Source organism: Papilio polytes, unplaced genomic scaffold (assembly GCF_000836215.1).
Source record: "Papilio polytes unplaced genomic scaffold, Ppol_1.0 DF821956.1, whole genome shotgun sequence".
Lineage (NCBI taxonomy): Eukaryota > Metazoa > Arthropoda > Insecta > Lepidoptera > Papilionidae > Papilio > Papilio polytes.
In genome coordinates, this window is record NW_013527248.1 from 3,119,020 (window position 1) to 3,138,193 (window position 19,174).

Sequence of the window (19,174 nt, forward strand, 5' to 3'; positions counted from 1 at the left end):
ATTTGTACACCTGACGATGCGGGCTCTACCGCTGTTAAAGATATATAGGAGTTATCAGGATGTTAATATATTAAATGAGTTGTTAAATTACTAGACGATTGAGTGGGTGATAATACAAGGGCAAGTTAAGTACAATTAAAAATTAGACATATTTTGTGAGAAATCTTTAAAAATAGAGAGATTTTTTGGTTTTCCTGATGAAGTTATGTTTTTTTTATCAGCTTAGTGAATATAAAAAGGAAAACACAAAGTTGCACCTGGCAACATCGTATCATATGTCATCTGCCATCTGATTCTTATTGTCATTGTCATTCACATAAAGTTTCTTATTCTACTACTTAGTACTTACAATAAATTTTGTTTATATCTTGCTGTACAAACGTTACAAATACTAAATATTTTCTGATCGTTCCTTTTCATAGTAAGTTTCATCTGAAAACCATAACGCAACTATGAACTTCTTCAAAAAGGCTCCGACTGTTAAAGGTTTACAATTTCACTATTTGGCATCAAATTATCATAACAGTATACAAATATGATTCATCTCTTAATATACTTTTTAAATTATAGAAATACAAAGACAAAATGATCGAGAACTTCGAAAAGCTGGAAGAGATTTGGACAGGGACAAAGTTGCTCTGGAGAGAGAGGAAAAGAAATTGGTAAGGATTCTTGCATTCATACGATACTTTGCATCGACTGATATTGAGTTTGATTTAAATTCCCTTTAAATTTCTTGATTTGGATTTTAAATTTTTTTACCATAAAATTTAAATTATTGTAATAATTATATGCCTTGAATGACAAGTCATTGTAATAATTGCTTTACTCTTTTTCTTATATTCTACATATGTTCTGTGTGTTCCAGGAAATGGAAATAAAGAAAATGGCAAAAGAGGGCAATAATGATGGGTGCAAAATATTAGCAAAACAATTAGTTCAACTGAGGAAGCAGAAGACCAGAATCTATGCAGCTAATAGCAAGGTAATATTAAAATATTACTCATTTCACATAAAATACCAGGGTTGTCAACTTTTCATAACATACAAACACTGGTGATATAAAATAATGACTTATACCAATTTGTTAACACTGAACTTCTTAATAGATTAAAAAACCCAATGTATAGTAATAAAAAAGTTACTCTTGATTAAAGAATCAAAAAAAAAAAAAGACAATACAAAACAACATGTAACTTGTATCACTTTAATTGTAATTAACCTTGTAATATAAATGCCACTATACAAACTCGCAGATGTGCCAGCCCTATGTTTTATTTTTCTGACTTTCTAAATGTGTTTTTATTGCCAGATATCAAGTGTTCAGATACATAATAAGGCGATGGGGGCTAACATTGCAATAGCAGGTGCGATGGGCACCACAGCTAAGACAATGGGCAACATTAACAAAGTTCTGAACCCGCACCAAATAGCCAGAGACATGGAAGCTTTCAAACAGGCTAACGCTAAAATGGATATGACAGATGAAATGAGTAAGTTTTCTGTTATCAAGTTAATTTATGGCTTATGATAGTTCACATATACATATTTAATTTACAAAGTAAATTCACTAGGATCCTTCATTTTCTAATATTTGCATGAATTAAAAAAAATATTGTTAACTACTATTTCCACAAGACATTGTTTATTATTAATATGTATATAAAAGTATAAAAATAAAGTTTTTTGTTATAGTTTCAGAAACCCTAGATGACATAATGGATGAATCAGGCGATGAGCAAGAAAGTGAAGGCATTGTCAACCAAGTACTTGACGAGATTGGAATCGAAATCAGTGGAAAGGTAATGTTTTTATCATATCCTATGCAAATTATTGATTTAAAACATTTTCTTGACTAAAGTTGAGTAGAGTAGTTATAAAAGATTTTGGTAAAATGTTCTTCATCATCATCATCATCACCAGCTCTCTATACGTCCCCACCGAGTGGCTCAGAGCCTACCCTAAGGGTGACTAGGCCATACAATTTGTAAAACATTGTTGCAACTTGAATATTAAAAAAAAAACTATCCTTCTACATTAAAATAATAAAGCGTAAATACACTGCTTAGTTATGTAAGATGTCAGCAATGTTATATTTTTGAATCATTATTTTATAATAATGCAGGGCTATAGCCCCACATTTATGATAGAAGTCAATACACTATCCATAATCAATACAACAAATATGATGTTTAAGATTAAGATTTTGTATTGCTATTTATTTGTGATCTAGGTTGTTATGATTAAAACATCTTAAGAGTTTCCCTAAAATGTTATTTACTTGCAAAATATTATATAGTTTTGAATATTGTTTATTTTTTTAGATGGCCAACGCTCCTTCGGTGGCTCGCAACAAAATTGGTGATTCAGCAACGGATGCCGACAAGGAGTTAATGGCACAACTAGCTAAACTTAAATCATAAGTTATTTAACAGATTGTTATTGTTTCTTAGATGTAGTATTTGTATTAAGGGGCGTTTCCTCTAGACATTCTAAATCATAGAATTCAGATAATCGTTTCGGATATTTATTATTCAAGATTTTCATATTTAAAGGTTTCCTGTGAAATAAGTCTGTTGTAAAATATTTTACGTCCATATGCATGATAATGTTTCTTTGTTACTTGATTATTGAGTGTAAAAGCCGAACACTGGAACAACCTAAAATCTAAATTCCATTAAACTTTTGAAAATTCTGAGATCGGATGGAGCCCTTACGAAGCGAAGTGTTTAAAATTCGTTTTAGTATTCGGCCTTAATGATGCTAAGTTTAGATTTTTCCGAATAATATATTACTGGAATAATATTGTTGATTAAAAAAAATGTAATTTTTTTGTAATAATTCTCATGACTTATCGCACTACTTATAACTATTTTATATTTTATTTTTATATTAAAATTAATTAATTTCTATTGAATTTACTTAACGAAAATACGTCCAAAGTATATTTTAATACTGTTAATAGATATGGAAGTTTAATTTCAATGAAATATATAGTTTTTATTTGTAAGCATTTCTTTCATTTGTACATATAATGTGAAACTAATTACTGTGATATTTTTGTATTATATATCAGAAATAAAGAAATTCCTTTAAGCCACATTTGTTTTTCTTCAATAACTTAAAAGTTAGTAAAAGTCCCTCTTTTCATAATGTATTTCCTTTTCTTATACTGAAGCGAATAATGCTATAAAAACACTTCAATAATCCTAAACCGATTTTGAGAATTCCTTTTAAGTATCTACTTTTTTATTTGTGTAATTGTATTTGCCGATTTATTGACCGCGACTTCGATGAATTAAAAAAAAACTATTTCGTTTATTCCAAGTTAAGAATTTCATTGTACATCTGGCGTTCTTATAGTGAAGGAAAACGTGATGGAACCTGCATATATTTTAAAAGAAATTTAAGGATTTGAAGGAGTGCGTGGTCGACTAAAGCCTAGTTATCCCTTACCTTGGGTAGGTGCCGAGCTTCTTAGGGGTGACGTATAGTGAGCTGATGTTGATGTGTGCGTCACATCAATTGACATGACGTGATTACATCTGAAATGCCCTGAAATGACGAGTAGTATCGTGATGTGACGATACTGTAAACGTGAACGTTACAAATACAAGTTACTTTGCTAATTTTATTTGTCAACTTTTTTTTTTCTTATCGTACAACTACTTTACAAGTATAATAACATTTTTTTTTAATAATAGTGGTTAATAGTACCAATAGCACTTTTATGTGCGGTTGTTAATTTATCATTGCAAATTAAAGGTAGTTAATTTATATTCAGAAAGGGTCGGCTTCGTTTACTTAGTAATTTAATGAAGTTTACACATCGTGTTTGTTTGATACTTGATGGAGTATTAAGATGAATATTTCATGACCACCTCGCTATTGAACACAGTCTGTTATATTTTCATTTCACAACCATATCGCTAGATCCCTAATTGATTTTTGAGCACTATCATAGTTACATTGAAGTAAGATGATTCCGGATCATTTATTCGATGAAGGAATCAATAATTCTCTGTTGCACAAAGATATGCAGCATTTGCAACAGAATAAAACAGTATACGATCGAACGCAAAAAGACTATGTGAGTAAAAGCATGTACTAATGTAGTTTGACTTCACAAAGCGCACTAATGTTACTTTTAAGTGATACTAAGAGCTCTCTGTGAATTCAAAATATTGACGTATTGAGCACTATGCCGAAAACAGGGTTGAACTTCTGACAAAATTTCACTTCGATATGCAATTTCAAATTCCCAAAGTTCACTCCAATTTCCGATCCATAAAGGCTCAATGAACATAAGTTTAATTATTATTTTCGAGAAATTAAAAAGCTACCCAACGATCGATCGTTCTTACTTCTTAACTACTCATCATCATCATCTCCCCTGTCTTATCCTACTCCCATTGAGTCCGCGCACCGAGTTTTCGTCCTCCAAATAACTCTATCATCCGTCATCTCAGTCATCACTCCCTTTTTGATCATGTCACCTTTCAAGCAATCCATCCATCTCTTTTAGGCCTACCTCCTTAACTACACATTGTTGTTAAATCTTTAACACTGTTTTTCTTCCATACAAGCTTAAGTTATGAGTGTGGAGGTATACCGGTAGAGGTGGACCTAGAAAGAGATGGACGGATTGCGTTAAAGGAGACATGATAAAGAAGGGAGTGATGACTGAGATAACGGATGATAGAGTTATTTGGAGGACAAAACCCCGGTGCGACCGATCGTACGGGAGTAGGATAAGGTGATGACAATCTTAAGTTGGAACTTTTGTACAGGAACAAGAACAACGTGATCTGCTGTCGTCACAAGATGGCGACACATGCGAGATACACGACCAGTTCTATCGTGACCATAAATTGCTGCTAGTGCTTTTTAGAGCGCTTGCCGTGATGCCCATCACTCGCTCTAGACCAGGTTAATGTTCTTACACAGTTGAACTGTTTCCAATATTTTATGTACCACCTGTAATCTCAAATTTATTTCCTGGTAGTTTGTGATTGTATCGAATGCTCTGAAGGCTCTGAAAATAAAGGATAAAACATATTTATTTCAAGGTACGATCACATTTAGCTGGACATCATCGGCTACTATTTACGCAATATGTTTCTATATTCTGACCACCGTTATAGTTTTAAATGTTGGCTACGAACGTATTATGATATTGCGATCTATTCGAAAATTCGACGACTACATTTACGCGATTCTTTTCGTCGTGTTCCTCGTTCCTCATTTCTGGATTCCATTCGTCGGTTGGGGAGTCGCTCATCAGGTTGCCATTTATAAAACAAATTGGGGAAAGTTCCAGGTAATTATTAAATACTTGTGTGCATAGAAATTTAAAATACTACCGTAAGCTAGCCATAGACATTCTACTATTCAGATTTGGATTATCATGTGGAATCAAATTCAAATTAACAACATAATCTATTACAATAAGACTTTTAGGACCTGTCACACCACTGTCTGATAGAGGCTCAGATAACTTAAAAGTGACGTCACTGTCAGATTGAGCAATCCGATATTTCCATTACATATTTTATACTTTGAATTGTTATCTGAAAATTTACAAGAATTGTGGGACAGGCCCCTTAGGACTTATCTACTATTCTAGTTTTTCACATCTTGTCCATATGTCTGTCTTCTTAGGTAAGATATTACAAAGTGACTGGAGAGAATCTTAAATTTCCTAACTTGAAGTTGTCGATCATGATCATCAGTGTGGGCTGTTTGTTATTGGCTGTTTGCTTCTTACTCAGTCTATATGCTCTGCTGGACGGGTTCCTCTTGAGACACACGATAGCGTACCTCCATATTATAACGATGATTAACATGAACTGCGCTCTCTGGTACATTAATTGCAAAGGGATCAAGATAGCTTCGCAGAGCCTCTCTGAATGCTTCCGAAGAGTAAGTACCTGTAATAAGTACTATACGTAAGTATACTGTAATTATATTTACGGCAAGGACTTCTGTTACGTATAAATATCAAAAATAAGATCATTGTGTGGTAAAGTTACTCTTAGAATCAACACCGTATCACTACTTCTTGATTTTACCTAAACGAGACGTTGCCATTTTAAGTATACCTACAAGAGCGTTATGTTGTTAATGTTATATGTTGTATAACATTGCATTATATTTAGCAAGTTTTTGCAGTAGTACTCAATTTATGTTAAAATTAATTAAAGAGCACGTGTTCGTATACACTAATGGTGTAAACTGCATTGAAGTCTTCATTTAAAAGCTTTATAGTTACATCTGTCATCTTGCACGTAGGAAATCGAAAAACATGAATAAAACAAAGAGGGATAGCTTTTATTAAATAACGGATCTTATTATCTTACTGCTGAATGACATCGCGAGCGCATCGATGCCAATTGGTGTCCGCTCCCCCGCGCGCCCTTGCACCTCGTCTTCCCCGATGTCGCCATACACGTCATTAACATTACTTCTTACTATTACTGTAAATGCAAAAGTTTAAATTGATGGATGTTTGAAAGAGTTTATAGCCTAAATGGTTGAACAGATCTCTATGAAATTTAGCATAGATGTAGAGGATAGTCTAGGAGAACATATATGTTCCTTACATTTGTTTTTTTAATTCGACGGACGGAGTCGCGGTCGAAAGCTACTTAAAACTAAATGTTAATAGAATATTGTTTTCTGTATCGGACATTAGAACATATTTCTCTATACATAGGACGTGGGCATAGAGTGCTCTGCAAAGCTGATATCTCGCTACCGTTACTTGTGGCTGAATCTGTCAGAGCTCCTCCAGTCGCTGGGGAATGCTTACGCGAGAACATATTCCACGTACTGCCTCTTCATGTAAGAATAAATTTTATCCCTATTCTTCAATGAATTAAATCAAAAGAAATATAAGAGCGGAAGTACACCTTTGACTAAACTATCGAACACCGTTGTGCCATTATCGATTTTCGCAGTCCACACAACTGTTTAGCTAAAAATTGAGTAGTGTGCGCACCTCCATATAAGCTCATATGATTCAAAGCGCGACTAAACAGTTTTGCGATAGTTTAATCAAACGTGTGCGCGGGTTCTAAATATGATTGAAGACACAATTTAAAAACAGCTTTTAATCTATTTTACTTGAAACAAATTCCTCAAAATTCTAATTTTGCATTTTTTATCAATAAAATATTCCATACTTATCTACCAATGGTCACCCCCCCATATTCTTTTGCCCATGTTCTTCGCTCCTATATCCAGGTTCTTCAACATAACAATAGCAATATACGGTGCGCTATCTGAGATCGTAGATCACGGCTTCGGGTTCAGTTTTAAAGAAGTCGGTCTGTTCGTTGACGCTGTCTACTGCTCCGCTTTGCTATTCATCTTCGCTGATTGCTCGCACAAATCCACTCTCAAGGTTAGTTTAGATTATTTTTTTATAAGTAAGTTCACTAAATACCTGAACACATCGATACTCAGTTTATCGATTCCCGCCAAGAATGGCGTGCTTCCGATTGACATTGATAGATGTCATAGGGACGGGACGTACATACATATATGCCAATGATCTAGTGTCGTGCTACTGCTCCGGTACTGTACCGATTTCCTTCTTAGGTTAGTATATGTAGACTTAAGTAGTGTTGAATAAAAGATTGTACATTACAATTATCATTTATTATTTTTATCGTGTTAAAAAAAAAATGTTAAATTTGAAAATAGTTTGCCAGGATCTTACCGTAAATATGTAGGTAGTTATATGTTTGAAGACTGTACATAGTTCATACTTCACAAAGTCTTCAGGTCTTTGAGCAGTTCTGAACTATTTGCTTGTGACTTGTTTTGGACATAGAAATTCGAGTTGAATTTATATTATTTAAGTTAGTTTGTGTATTACGTATAGTTAGCATAACTTAACTCAACTATAATGTTAAGTCCATCCATCATTTAAGTTAGTAAACTTCGATTAAGATGTTTATAAAAAGGTTTTCGTAGATGAAGATACGAGTAGTAAAGACATTAAGTTTTTTTTCAGTAAAACTTACCAAACTTATTTATATGTTTATTGCAGGTAGCTGCTGGTGTGGTTGAAACTTTGATGTCTATCGACGTACTGTCAGTAGATAGGCCGACCCAAAAAGAGGTTAGTAACTTAACATATAGTAAATAAACAAATTAAAGTTGTGTATTCATAATATTTTTTCATTCCATCTCTAAATGAATACTTGTCTTATAACTTTCTTTCTAGATTGATCACTTCATTCAGGCCATTGAAATGAATCCAGCTGTAGTAAGTCTGAAGGGCTACGCTCATGTTAACAGGGAACTGTTAACTTCTGTAAGTATAACAGTGCAAGCACAACTTTGACTACACTGTCGAACAACAGTTTGTTGCGCTTCCTATAAGCTTATAAGGGGCACACTTATCGATTTTTAGTTGTGCAACTAAATAGTTGAATTGGCTGCGAAACAATCGACAATCGCACAACAGTCGTGCGATAGAATAGTCAAAGGTGTGCGCCTCTAAAATACTGATTTTGTGTATATCATTTTACATGAAGGGATCTTTTGTAAATTACCAAAGTTTGTAACTTTAAGATTATCGTTGTTAGTAAACTGAGGCGAAATAAACGCGAAATATTAAAGCCATTGATATCTTGTAACAGTAGCCTCATCATGGCGCAGTAATACAATCCAAGTTCGAAAGATGGATATTAAATTTCCAATTGCTGAGACAGTGGCCGCGTCGCGGCGGGTGGCAACTTGTCATCATATAAAATGAAATTATTTTAAGTGATAACGTGCTATTCGATATTAAATTAAATTGTAGTAGACTTTAACAGGTTCTACGCATAGTGTTAAGTTCAATAAATGTGTAAGATTTTTTTTATTTAATTACTGTGTCTATTGGATGAATTGTATTGTATGGGTAAATCAAAAAATCTGTATTCGTTCTAGTTTCGTTGTATTCTTAATTGATTGAAATAGTTCATGTAATTATTTGCTTAACTTTTTTATTTGTTGTGTTTGTTTACAGGCAGTGAGCATGATTGCTATCTACCTGATCGTTCTTCTACAATTCAAGATTTCTTTACCAAAAGATCTCCAAATACCAACTTCGTAATACGTAACGACTAACGTGACTATATAAGAAGAGTTTGATTCTAGTTAGTTCAGACAGAGAATTGGGTTTTTAAAAGATTTAGGGCCTGTCCCACCACTGGCTGATAGAGGCTCAGATAGTTTAAAAGTGACGTTACTGTCAGATAGAGTACCATAATTCGATACTTCCATCACATATTTCAAACGTTGGATTGTTATCTGATAATTTACAAGAATTGTGGGACAGGCCCATAGTGAAAGTCTTTATCAAGTATAAGAAAGAAGATGCACGCAAATAGACACGAGAAACTTTTAGTTTAATTATATTGTGCACGCGTATTAAAGATATATTAGTTTATATAAATTGTGTGGTAAAATTATGTACACTTTTGATAAATAAATTTACTTCACGTGCTATTATTTTACTTCCTAAAACAACTTAAATATATTTACAACTTCAGACAACTTAAACGGTCCGTAAAAATGTGGAAACCACTAAGTGGGTCATATTGGAAGCTATCCAAAATGCTTTTTTTTTCTGAAAGCTATACCTGAAAATTATTTCCATCCAGGCACAAGAAACGCCTGTCAAAACTAATCTAGATTTAAGTATTTACTGGGAATTTTTAATTTGTAACACCCTGTACAATTTAAAGTGCGTTTCCTCCCGATCCTCGACATCTGTCTCTTTCGTCGTGTCCGTGAATTTGGGCCAATCTGTGACAGCTACGGTGGGTATTCATTAATCAACTTTTCCAATTTTCATCGACCCTGTCCATCGTGTCTGTGATTTAATTGAAATTACCCCAAATCTCCCCAAGAATTCCTAATATTGCTCGTGAAATTCTATTCAATGACTGTACAAAAATCGTTATTCTTTTTTAAACACGTAAGTCATATAAATGCAAAACTCTAGATCGAAGGATGTTAATCAGAATGTTTATTTAAATTTCTATTATAGAAGTAGAACATTGTGTTCAAAAAAATAATAATCAACAAGTTTTTTTTTTAATTTCGCGTGGAAGGCGTCGCGGGCAAAAGTAGTCAAGAATAATTTTCGTATGTGATATGACCTACAACCAACGAGCTAAGTTCTAACCAACTAATAAACTGTCCGAAACTGTTAAACTCTATTCAATGGAAGTTTACATTGAAAGTTTATACAGAGAAACTGATCCATCGACAGGTGAACTTTATAACCAGCGTAACCTGATCTCCAGAACTGTTCGTGCTCGACACTAAGAACGTGCGCCCACTTGAAACTAAACTATCGTACGACTGTTTGGTCTCGCTTTAATTCCTATAAGCTTAAATGGAGGTGCGCACACTACTCGATTTTTACTTGTGCAATTATACATTTGAATTGTCTACGAAACAATCGACAATTGCAAAATACTTGTGCGATACTTTAGTCAAAGGTGTGCGCCCGCTCTAAACAGACAGACTTAACTCAAATAATAGTTTATTTGTCATTAATGTTTCGTCTCTATTACCAATGCAAATGCTATAATAATATTTTTGATTTTACATATATTTTACAATATACAAATATAATATTTTTTTAATAATTTTACCTTATACGATAAACGAACTATGATAGTCAACAAGTTGATATTGTAAGAGGTTTTAATATATTTTTTCTATGGTATTTTATTTGAATTTTTCAGTTGTCTAGATTAAATAATTAAAAATTCCTAAAATACTAATAACAAGCACTTATATTATGTTTATTTGTAACGTTTGACGAAAGTTCTTCAATGTTGACAAAAGTATCCCTTGGGTTTGTTCAAATTTGTCTGTACGTACGAGTACGTATTTCTCCCTACAAAAGTTTGTTAAACTACGCAAGTCTCTTTTACTTCTGAATATGTTAAAAAAAACTTTTAACTGTAGACTTTCTTACGTTAGGTTTAGTTACATAATTGTTGATATTGTAAGTACTTATTTATGTTTATTACAATAAAGAGATTGAAGAGAAATTTGATTAATTTCATTCTCAGAGTAAGGGGTGACGTCCGTAGGAGCAGTCAATTAGTTATTAAAACTAACTTGCAGTACAAAATAATGGAGTTATAATGTTAGAAATACGCGTATTCAGACTTTATCCCAAGTGAATTAGAGCTTTGAATAGACTAACCAATATGTGCGATTTAAATTAAACTTTTTAAAACAAGATGTGGGCTATGCGTTTTATGTTTTGTGAGAATATTGTACGAAGATGAAATATATAAAAGAAGCGAAGCGCCGGTTGCCTAAAAGGTACGGATTTTAGATCAAGTGGTCGAGGGTTCCAATTATCGAACTAATATCGTAAACAATTCTAATTAAGTTTATCCTAAGTATGAGAAATATTAATAAACTAACAACAATCTACAAATATGTTGATTAAAGCAAACATTACTTTTCATCACATTCAGGTTCAAAGGTTTAAGCACTTGACTTGTAATCTACAGAGGTTCGAATCCCGGCATGTACCAATATGATTTTCGTTGTGTCGAATTTCATATGTACATAATTTACCCGACGTTCTTGCGGTGAAGGACAATGCACCCTGTACAACCAACCTGATGCAACCAACTACTATCAACTGATGCAACCTGTACATATCGGCGAAGAAATTCAAAGATAAGTCAAGAAGCAACCAACCCTCCTTGGGCCAGTGTGGTTGACTATGACCTAGTCACAACCTTAGTGTAGACTCACTCAGTGGGGACTTATATTGAGCTGATCATGATAAATTAAACCTATTAAATAATAACTTAGTCATTGACATTAATAATAATGTGATTTTGCGAAAAGTAAACGGTAACAATATTAAACAATACATACCCTTGAATGTGGAAAGTGAATTTCCCAAGCTGGCAGTAAGCTATGACGGAATGTCGTTTAAAATTTATAGTAGCTTGTAGTTGAAGGGTTAACCTCCGCTATTGCTGAAGTTACGTGATTTAATGTTTGGAACAGAAGCTTGCTTGCGCTGTGGCTTTCACATATAGTAGTGTTAAGTTGTTTTCCTTTGTGACCTTTTGTTACACTTATGATACAATATACAATAGTAACTAATATAATACAAAAGCTACTTTTTTAATCTCCTTAAATTTAAAATTTCCTTATACTTTGAGAGTTGAGACTATTGGAAACCAATCGCTCATTACAACAATATTAGAAAGATTATTAGACAGAAAAATAATGTAAGAAATAAACAAAAGCGCAATCGATCTATTTTTTTTTAAATGTTTTAGAAGGTTATATATGAGAGTTTCAGCAAAAGAGTCCCTCGGTTATATAAGATAATAGCTACCTATATTATCGATCTATTAGAATTACTTAATTTACTCGTAACATTTAAAAAGATAACACATTGTCTATGATAAAAAATTAAGTGGAATAAAAAGTTCGACCTTAACAAACCCGATTATAGGATTATCGTCCCGGTGGCAATATCAGTGCGGTATCAAATGACATCATTCGGTGGCATATCCGCACGAATGGTGAGATATGCATCGCTCGAGTGCGGTTATTAACTCCCGCGACCACTCTAGATAATGGAATTGACTCAAAGCGACATACGCGTTTGTACGCATTTCAAAATTTACAATATCGTTTCATTTGCTTTCATTGATACGGAATTATAAACAAAGGTTATCTTTCTGATCGTTCCCTTTATACAGTAACGATAGGTAACGTATGCAATACATTTAGTACTCGTAGATGTCTACGGGTCAGTATTACTTCACTTATTTACTCAAATAACTGTTGAAATAGCTGCATGATCGTTTGCCAAATTCTACTTTAATTGTACGGGCTTACTAGTATGGAAATACATTTGTATCATGAAATACAGGCATATATATATTTTTTTTATAATAAGCAATAAAGGCAAAAAGTGTGCTTGAAATCTCTCAAAAAGGAATAGGTAATTTCTGCTTAGCCACAGCGTTTTGTTACTAAAATAGCGTTGCCGTTGCAAGTATTTGTGGAATGCGTAAAACGCCGGAAATATTTTTTTTATATAAGTAAGATTCACATTAGTTTAGTATTACTTTAAACTAAGAGAATATTATCGTATAACCTATGCATATGCAAATCCTAACTGCTAAATAACCAGCTCGCTCGCTCGTAAAGCCACGTAATTTAATAAAAGTTAACTTGTTTTAAACACGTTGTCTAAGTATAAATTTAATAATTGTGTATAAAATATTGGTACAGAAAGGTAATAAAGAATTTAGTTACGTCATTAAAAAAAATCGAGCGTCGGTGGCTCAGTGGTTTAAGCACTTGACTATGTAATCTATAGGTCTTGGGTTCGAATCCCGCCATGTACCAATGTGATTTTCGATTCTTCGATTTTTCATATGTACATAATTTACCCGAAATTCTTACGGTGAAGTAAAACATCGTGATGCAACCTGCACATATCGGCGAAGAAATTCAAATATATGTGTGAAGTCAACCAACCCGCACTGGGCCAGCGTGGTTGACTATGGCCTAGTCACCCCTTACTTAGGGTAGGCTCCGAGCTCCTCGGTGAGGACTTGATAGTGAGCTGGTGATGATGATAATGATTAAAAAAATGTCTCAATTTTTGTTTCAAAAATGTTACTGCGACCATATTTTGTTGATCGTTTTATCAACGCCAGAAAATGGTTCTTTGTTTTATTTACATTTTTGACAATATTTCAACTTAGTTAGTAATTTTCTTCATAGACAGGCTTCAATTCAGGATTTCATGAAAGTTGTTACGTTTAATACACGTGTTGCATGATAGTAAGAAAATACTAATACAAGATCAAATTTAACGAACTTTCACGTTCAAGTAATACGTGCGCTGTCAGTGCAGCCTCACTTCCAAGACTAGTCTCGCTACGTGCAAGTTGAATTATAACAAAACGTCACTCAACATACAAATTATTGTTCCTTATTTCTTTTAATATTAACTTTGAGTAAAAACCAACTAATATTTTCAAAAGTGCTTACCGTTAAGGATTTTGAAATAATCATTTTTGATAAGGAATTAAGCGCCGATCAAAATAAGTACAAACAGCCGAAAATATAAAACTTTTATATTCTTCAACTTTTTATTATATAATTAACATAATTTATCTTACTTATACTATAAATGCGAAAGTTTAGATGGATGGACGTTTGTTAGAGTTTGAAGCCTAAACAGCTGTACGGATTTCGAAGAAATTTGGTATACATGTAGAGGATAGTCTGGAAGAACACATAGGCTACTCATTTTTGTTTAGTTTTTATTCCACGCGAACGGAGTCGCGGGCGAAAGCTAGTTCTTTAATAAATTTACTGCCATACACACCAGGTGCGAGTTTCATAGACTTACTTTCACTAATGTGAAAAAGTCGCAGTGGCAGGGAACCTATTTCATTGGCAAAACTCTAAAGGAAGCGGTAACTAAAATAACTTAGCTTACTTTAGTAACTTTAAATGTCAGGAGCGAAGTACACCAAATCCATCGTGGCATTAACAAACTAACGTCCACCGGTTTTAGGAGACTATCTTATATTAAGTTGAACTTTCTAAGCTTTCAGATGCAAATTATGTTAGCCTCGTGGTACACTTATTAGTTTGTATTGAATAATCTGTATGTAGCCTTTCCACCTTATTTTAACATGAGCACTTATGTTTCCTTGCAAGTTGCAAGCAATATTAAATTTAAAATAATATTTTTAACTAGCTTTCGCCCGCGACGCCGTCCGCATGGAATAAAAAAAAAACAAAAATAGCCTATGTGTTCTTCCACACTAACCTTTACATCTGTACCAAATTTTATCGAAATCCGTTCAGCTGTCTTAAAAACTTTAACAAACATCCATCAATTCAATCATCCATCCAAAAGATATAAAATTGATGATAAAAGATTCTATGTAACAATCACATCTAGATATGACATCTGTGTGGACATTCCAAGTGTATTTTCAAACATTAATAAGGAAATGTTAAGGCGTGTATGTGTCCTCACCGCAGCTTCATCTATCTCTTATATATCACTTTTATTTTTTAAAAATATCATTAGTTTTCTGCATAATTTATTTTCGCCTTTTCTATCTCTAAAAAAGCATTAACGTATAAGACAATACGACAAAAGGGAATTAATCCCTCTGTGTCGACTTTATTCTCGTATCGGCTTTGTTCAGACCACAAAGGTTCGAGTTATCAATGAATCGGACTTAAAGGCTTCACATTTTTTCTAAGATATCTTTATAAAACGATAAACTGCATATTCATGCGAACAATTCTCATATGTAGATGAACTGCTTTCTTTAATGTTTATTCACTTTGTTAAGAAATGTTATAAAAAGCTATATGAAAAGATCTAGGAAATAATACTATTTTTCTGTAGTATAACAATTGCTACCTAGTTTTAAATGAATTTGTTAGATTATTTAAAAAATAGATTTCGCCTGCGACTCCGTCCGCGTGGAATTAAAATAAACAAAAGTATGTGTTCTGCCAGTTATCTACATCTGTGCCAATTTATATCGTGACAGTTCAGCAGTTTAGGCTACAAATTCTAAAAACTATCAATTTAAACTTTCACATTTATAATATTACTAGATGTATATGTTAAAGAAAATCTATTGTTGTTCGTAATCTCAAATTTTCAATTTATAGTTAGCGGTCCCCTTGCCTTACTGAGGTTCCTATAGATACTGTGAGCATAGACAATATAAGCAACTTTGACTATAGACAACAACTTTCTCATAAACTGTTCGTTTATGTTTGTATGTATATTTTATCAGGCGTCGATATTATTTTCCTTAATCTACATGTGTATTTTCGTTTGCAAGTCACGGCTTCGTGTCTATTAACATTGCGTAGTTGCCATACTATGACCATCTTAATTATCCGCCCTCGTATAATGATGCCTCATCACTAAAATTTCGTCTCACTACATAATTACATATCTCATTAATATCAAATTAGATGACAAATACACGAGAAATTTTGAAGAGACGTCTTTTATTTTTATTAATTACTAGCTTTTGTCCACGACTCCGTCCTTGTACGTTCTTCCAAACTAAGTTGTACAACTTTTCTTTCATCCAGATCCGTTGAGTCGTTTAGTCTACAAATTCTAACAAGCATCCATCTATCTAAACTCTCGCATTGATAATATTAGTATGTACATTTGCCAAAAAAAAACTTGTTGAATTATTAACATACAAGAAAAGATTATTACATTGATTAAAAAACACTTGTCATTTATTATAGAGAATTCAGGAATTTCATAAAAATATTATTAGTGAATAATTGAATAAGTTTCTATCAAGTTTAGGAGCAGAGTATTGTTGTAACATTATTCAACTAAACAAGCCGTTCGGGTACATTCCTACTTATACCAAAGAAACAAAGTTTGATGTTATTTTGTATTAAATGTTGACAAAACAACGTTTTATGTATATGTCATATTAGATTAACATTTACCTTTAAGATATCCGTATTTTCTTGTGTTAAGAGGCGAGTTTTGCAATGGTTAAACCATTATCTCAATTAATTGCACTATTTATCTATACCTAACTATACTCTATACTATTATAAAAAAAGCGTAAACACACACTTCTTTCTTGCCTTAGATGTCAGCAATTACAGCATATTTTTTAAACATTCTTTTTTAAATAAAAGCCCTACACTTACGTCATGCTTTAGGCTATATATTTGCTCGCTATTAAACTAAGGGTTAAATGTTTTGGATAAAAATCCTTCTGCGGGAATATAAACAATGTGGGAATATAAAATATCTATACTATTATAATAAAGCGTCAACACAAACTTCTTTGTTGCCTAAGATGTCAGCAATTACAGCATATTTTAGAATAATTACTTTTTTAATAAAAAGCCCTACACTTTCGTCATGCTTTAGGCTATATATTTTCACGCCATTAAACTTAGGGGTAAATATTTTGGATAAAAACCCTAATATGGGAAAGAGACCATAAGTTGTTGCCAACATCAAGGAAGCAAGGATGCCATTGTTTGACATCATGTTATGTCATTTTGACATTTGCAATTGATAACTTGACAAATGTGAACAATAAAATTATTTTTTTATAATTTTATGCGGATAAGGTCGCATGGGAACCGCTAGTAAACAATAAAATAAAGTTTTTACAATTGCATGGGGATGAAGCGGCACGGGAACAGCTAGTAATTTTAATAAACATAACCAGTAAAATGAGTAGTCTGTATAATTTTAGTTATTAGTGATGTAAATTACAACTAATAGAGGGTCTCAATTTTTGTTGTTAGTTATAATTTATGTGCAAAAAGATATATGATGTTACAATTTTTCAAATTCCTTTTTATTACAGTATCAAATTGAAAACCGTTGATCATGCAATAATTTATAGTTATCAAAATTAAATGACTCGAAAATTATACCCTTCTTTCACGTAAATATAAAAGCCTTTATTCCCTGATCTCGAAAAATAGATAGGATATAAAAAGTGGTATTTTGTTCCTATTAGATTTTCACCATCTTGGTGATGACGGTCGCTGTTGGTGGCGATGGTGAGATAGAATTAAGTGTCATTGTTATCAACAAGCGCCTTTTAAATTGGAACGAAGCGAAAGTTGTCATTTCCATGCAAAAACCAATCCATTAATACAGATCATTTTTCTATTACATTATTGCTTAATGGCTGATATCTGTTTTAGAATTTTCATTACCTCTTAAGGGAGACAGTGGTCAATTTTATAGTTCGTCAGTTAATTAGTGAATGACAATGCACGATCGTCAGATGTTTCTCTTGTCATATCAGCTTGACATGTTTTGTAATAATTTTGGTTAATGAATTAGTAACTTGAGCAACCCTTGACCTTGTCAAACGGACCGTAACTATGTTATGGGCCGTTAACAATTTAGGATGTCATAGTTTTACTTTTTGTTTCATTAGCGTAGGACAGACATCCTCCTACGACTGTTTGTGATACTTTTCATGATCAAATTTCTTATGCAAGAAAGTTTGTACAAATACAAATATAATACATTCTGGCACATTTTTTTCTATATCCATCTTTCTATGGATGCTTTGTTGATTAAATGCAACTCGTTTAATAGTATATTAATTGCATAGTCAAGATATATGAGTACTGTGGTAGAGCCCGCTTTAACATCTCCGCACGAATGGGCCGACTCGCTCGGTGTAATACCACGACCACGCAGAAGACAGACATGAAGTGGGAGCTATTCCGCGTACAGTCTGATAAGTGTGGTGCCGGAGACCTAATTTTCCTTTTCCCTTTCCACACTTTTTTTTTAAGCAAAGGATGGATAGAGAAATAAATTTGGCGGTGGAGGAGATGCGTGGGGAGGATAAATATCCTCTTTATGTGCGTCTCCTCCTCCGTCAATAAGGGTAGGCAACGCGTCTGCAAATGCGGATGTCTATGAGCAGCGGTCGCCTCGCCATATTGGCGGATCCAAGTGACCGCTTGCTTCTGCCACCATGTGATATAATAAAAAGAGTAGTTAGAAATTGGCAGAAACTTCTATATGATAGAAGGTGGATGGAGATTGTTACAACCCTCAATAATGAGGTAAACGACTCAAAGAATTACTTATGAAGAGACTAAGATCAGCAATATATCGAGATTGTAACATTTTGTCATATATCCTTAAATATCTTAATACAATTTTCAAAGTAAATTCTTAATCGTTAGCAGCATATTTACAACTCTACATGTTTAAAAGAAATAAAAACTTGTCTAACTTAATCTAAATAAAGGCTCATCAAGTTTGGTTTTATCATAAACTTCACTTCGATTCCAAAACTTTCCATACTCTATTTTTTACTAGAGAATAATCTAATTTTTAAATAAATACCCTTTTAAACCAAAACCAGCGTCCTAACGAAAACTTCAGCTGAACTTGAATTAATTGCTTTTTAAGATTCCCCTAGTTGTCAAAACAATGCCTTAATAGAAATTAATTAAAGCTGTAAAATATGTTTTGTTGTAATTTAAAAAGGGTAAATTAATTAACCTTGGTAATATTAATTTCTTTATACTTAAATATTCAACTTCCACGACCTCGTGGCCGTTACCTAACTGTTACCTACGAAAACTG

The 19,174-nt window shown here is 33.1% G+C and overlaps 2 protein-coding genes across 2 annotated transcripts; both read left to right on the forward strand.

Annotated features, from left to right (window-relative positions):
* The first annotated feature begins 307 nt into the window (after positions 1-307).
* On the forward strand, positions 308-2,822 carry LOC106107625 (charged multivesicular body protein 2b-B). The gene is made up of 6 exons (XM_013288563.1): positions 308-486; positions 571-662; positions 869-985; positions 1,313-1,493; positions 1,696-1,802; positions 2,325-2,822. The coding sequence occupies exons 1-6, from the start codon at positions 453-455 to the stop codon at positions 2,421-2,423; spliced, it is 630 nt and encodes a 209-aa protein (XP_013144017.1). The 5' UTR covers positions 308-452; the 3' UTR covers positions 2,424-2,822.
* A 1,121-nt stretch (positions 2,823-3,943) lies between these two features.
* LOC106107585 (gustatory and odorant receptor 22-like) lies at positions 3,944-9,121 on the forward strand. The gene is made up of 9 exons (XM_013288469.1): positions 3,944-4,090; positions 4,791-4,929; positions 5,070-5,320; positions 5,662-5,922; positions 6,716-6,843; positions 7,246-7,405; positions 8,057-8,128; positions 8,234-8,323; positions 9,023-9,121. The coding sequence occupies exons 1-9, from the start codon at positions 3,980-3,982 to the stop codon at positions 9,107-9,109; spliced, it is 1,299 nt and encodes a 432-aa protein (XP_013143923.1). The 5' UTR covers positions 3,944-3,979; the 3' UTR covers positions 9,110-9,121.
* The last annotated feature ends 10,053 nt before the right edge of the window (positions 9,122-19,174 follow it).